Source organism: Hibiscus syriacus, unplaced genomic scaffold, assembly GCF_006381635.1.
Source record: "Hibiscus syriacus cultivar Baekdansim isolate YM2019G1 unplaced genomic scaffold, ASM638163v2 tig00110406_pilon, whole genome shotgun sequence".
Lineage (NCBI taxonomy): Eukaryota > Viridiplantae > Streptophyta > Magnoliopsida > Malvales > Malvaceae > Hibiscus > Hibiscus syriacus.
This window is the reverse complement of record NW_024062724.1, coordinates 88,630-91,931: the sequence shown is the minus strand read 5'-3', so window position 1 is coordinate 91,931 and position 3,302 is coordinate 88,630. Positions and strand designations below refer to the sequence as shown.

Genomic DNA, 3,302 nt, shown 5'->3' with positions numbered 1-3,302 from the left:
GCCAAAGATGCAATCCTCGCATAGTCCGACATCTACATTCTTTAGATCCGGCAGCTTCCCTTTTGATAGAAGTATCTTCATTCCTTTCTCGCTCATATGGCCAAGCCTTTGGTGCCATAGGTTTGATTTTCCATCAACATCTGCTACTGCAATGATATTCTCTAAATTTGAGGTTACATAGAGAGTACCAGTCTTCTTACCACGAGCAATGACGAGTGCTCCTTTGGTAATCTTCCATTCACAGCCTGAAAAGGTTGTATTGTATCCTTCTCCATCAAGCTGTCCTACAGAAATCAAATTTCTTTTGAGACCAGGAATATGTCTCACTCCTGTCAGCTTCCAGGTGGTCTGGTTTGGCAGCTTTAGTCGGATGTCTCCTTTTCCGACGATCTTCAAGGTTTCATCATCAGCAAGATGAACCTTCCCAAAATCACCACTAACATAGTTCTCCATGATTTCTTGGCATGGCGTGGAGCGGAAAGATGCCCCTGAATCCAAAATCCATGATTCAATCGGACTGTTGACGCTTAAAATCATAGCATCACATGTCTCCTCCATCATGTTGGCTGATTCCTGTACACCGGTATTTTTCTTCGGTGCTCGACAATCTCTTTTGAAGTGGCCCTTCTTGCCGCAATTATAACAGGTAAAATCTTTATTTCCTGTTCTTGATTTTCCCCTTCTGGATTTCGATCTGCCACGATTTGAATTTCTTTCTGAAGTTCTCCTTCTGGACTCCGTGTGCAAGGCTGAGGAGGTTGATGCTTCACCCGATTCTCTCCGTCGAATTTCTTCGCTCAGTACCAAATCCCGAACATCGTCGAATTTTAATTTGTTGTTTACCGATGAACTGCTGACTGCTGTAACAGTAGCATTCCAACTGTCTGGTAAAGATGATAAGAGAATTAAAGCTCGAACTTCATCATCAAATTCAATTTCCACTAAACTCAACTGGGTTGTGATTGTGTTGAGTTCATTTAGGTGTTGTGCCACCGATGCCCCTTCCGTCATCCGCAAATTAAAAAATCGCCTCATCAAATGAACTTTGTTTGAGGCCGATGGCTTCTTATACATACTGGAGAGAACCGTCATAAGACCCGTCGTGGTCTTTTCTTTTGCTATGTTGAAAGCAACATTGCGGGATAACGTCAGTCGGATAACTCTGAGGGCTTGTCTGTCGAGAAGAGCCCAGTCTTCATTCTTCATGCCCTCTGGTTGTTTTCCTAAGAGGGGTTGATATAGATTTTTCTGGTATAGAAAATCTTCAATTTGCATCTTCCAAAATCCAAAGTCCGCACCATCGAACTTTTCAATTTTCATCTTCCCTTCGTCTGCAGCCATCGCTCCCACTCGACTTTGGCTTCGTTTGGATCGTTTCTGACAATTTCCGCCAACCGCTGTGTATTAGAACACCTCCGTCGACAAACTCGTATCGCCGACCGAATTCCACTATTCACAAAATTCACTATTCACGTGAATAGTAACCCGAATAGTAACCCCGCAAAAAATTGACAGAATTCACAACCAAAAGCTCTGATACCAGTTGTTGGGAAATAAACCAAGTACAAGTAATTTCCCTATTACCAGATTAGTGAGAATACGAAATAAAAGCGGAAAAATAATCCCCGAAATTGATAACGGAGTTCAGCCAATTGTGCTTATGTCTCCGGACTGCTGCAGATCTTTTACTAAGAGAGAAAATTTACAGGTGTTTACAAAACACTCACTACTCACAAGAAAGCTCTCTAGTATTGGGAGAAAAAAATGATTTTTGGAATGGTTTTGAAGCTAAATGAGCTAGGGTATTTATAGTTGAAACTTAAGGACTTAATCTTGTAAATACCCTAAAGCCTAGGTATTAATTGTGATTATCCCATTATCATTTTTCAACAAACATCTACCAAACTTTGAAAAACTATTTTTCAAAGAAATATTTACCAAACTTTGAAAACCATTTTCAAAGAAACATTTACCAAACTTTGAAAACCATTTTTTCAAAGTTGGTTACCAAACTTGAAAACCATTTTAATAGTTTCAACACCCCTAACCTCAAGTGGGTGAGATTACCAATACCACTGGGTAACTTACACCATTCCCCCATAATTAGATTTTTCAGAGTTTAGGAGGACTCTAAGCAATCTATGCACACTCTCTTCAAAGTATTCGTACATTCGGCTTAGAAATGAGTTAGACTCGTCAAAAGGGTAGCTGAAAAACAACATTGATCTCAGAGGGGAACTCTTGAAGTGTCCTAAGGGAACGGGTCGATGGGCAACAACTCTGCCAACGGCTCGATTAGTGGGCGAAGGAAATGAGGAATCGTCGATGATGCGAACAAAATTTTCTTTCTTTGCTATCGACAAACAGAGCTCTCTCATCATATCATGCATACGATAGGTTTTGATCTTTAAGGTCGGACTTCTTTCAACTTGAACCATTCACCTTTCCGTAAGTTCAGCCAAATGACGTTCTGCAACATCCTCCATGATTTCCCCTCCATGCTCCTCCGACTGCAATCCATAATTGAATCAACGTATCTGCACGTATCTCGTAATCTTCTTGAAAAACACTTAAGTAGAGGAAACATGGCCTTAAATAGGAGGGAAGATCATCATAACTCAAGGCTAACACATCATGAGTAGTGAGGCGTTTGCCTCTCTTGAAAAACACTATAAATTACCTGTTGGAGGAAATGCTATCTTATGGAATAATTCCCAACTTTCTTTCTCCTTCAAGCACTGCAATTCATACAGGTGACTGCTTCTGTCTGCATGCGAAACCACTTTATTGTGTCGAGAGGTGAGCAAGAACTTGCTTTTAGTGTCCCTTAGGACTGGAAAAGCAGGTTTAAGAAGATCCCATGCCTCTGTGCTCCATATATCATCAATAATCACTAGGCATTTGTTGTTCATCAAGAAGTCATACAACTTCTTTGCTAAAGCTTCATCCTTTATTTTCCTGTCGGCCTCATCTAAAATCTTAAGATCAGAAAGAACGTCTTCCCAAACTTTTCTCTTCTGACATTGCTGAGAGACAAAAGCAAAAGCCAAGCGATCGAAACGGTGAATAACTCGACTATTGTGATATTTTCTCTTTGCAAGAGTGGTCTTTCCCAGACCACCCATGCCCCGTATTGACACGACTCTGCAATCACTTTCTTCATTAATAAGCACCGGGATCAAGTTGTTGATATGATCAGCCAACACCACAACATCGTAATCGGGAATATGAGGATATGGTCGCCTCAACTCTTGCAATATTTTTTTTCGAACACGGATGCACATATCATCATCGAGTTTCAT

The 3,302-nt window shown here is 40.8% G+C and overlaps 1 protein-coding gene across 1 annotated transcript; it reads right to left on the bottom strand.

The window, feature by feature from the left end:
- Window positions 1–2,669: 2,669 nt before the first annotated feature.
- Window positions 2,670–3,302, bottom strand: LOC120123949 (putative disease resistance protein At1g50180). Its single transcript, XM_039142723.1, has one exon. It carries the CDS (start codon window positions 3,300–3,302, stop codon window positions 2,670–2,672), a length of 633 nt encoding a protein of 210 aa, XP_038998654.1.

Excerpts from the sequence above, each read along its gene's own strand:
- LOC120123949 (XM_039142723.1), bottom strand. The coding sequence starts at position 3,302 with ATGAAACTCGATGATGATATGTGCATCCGTGTTCGAAAAAAAATATTG.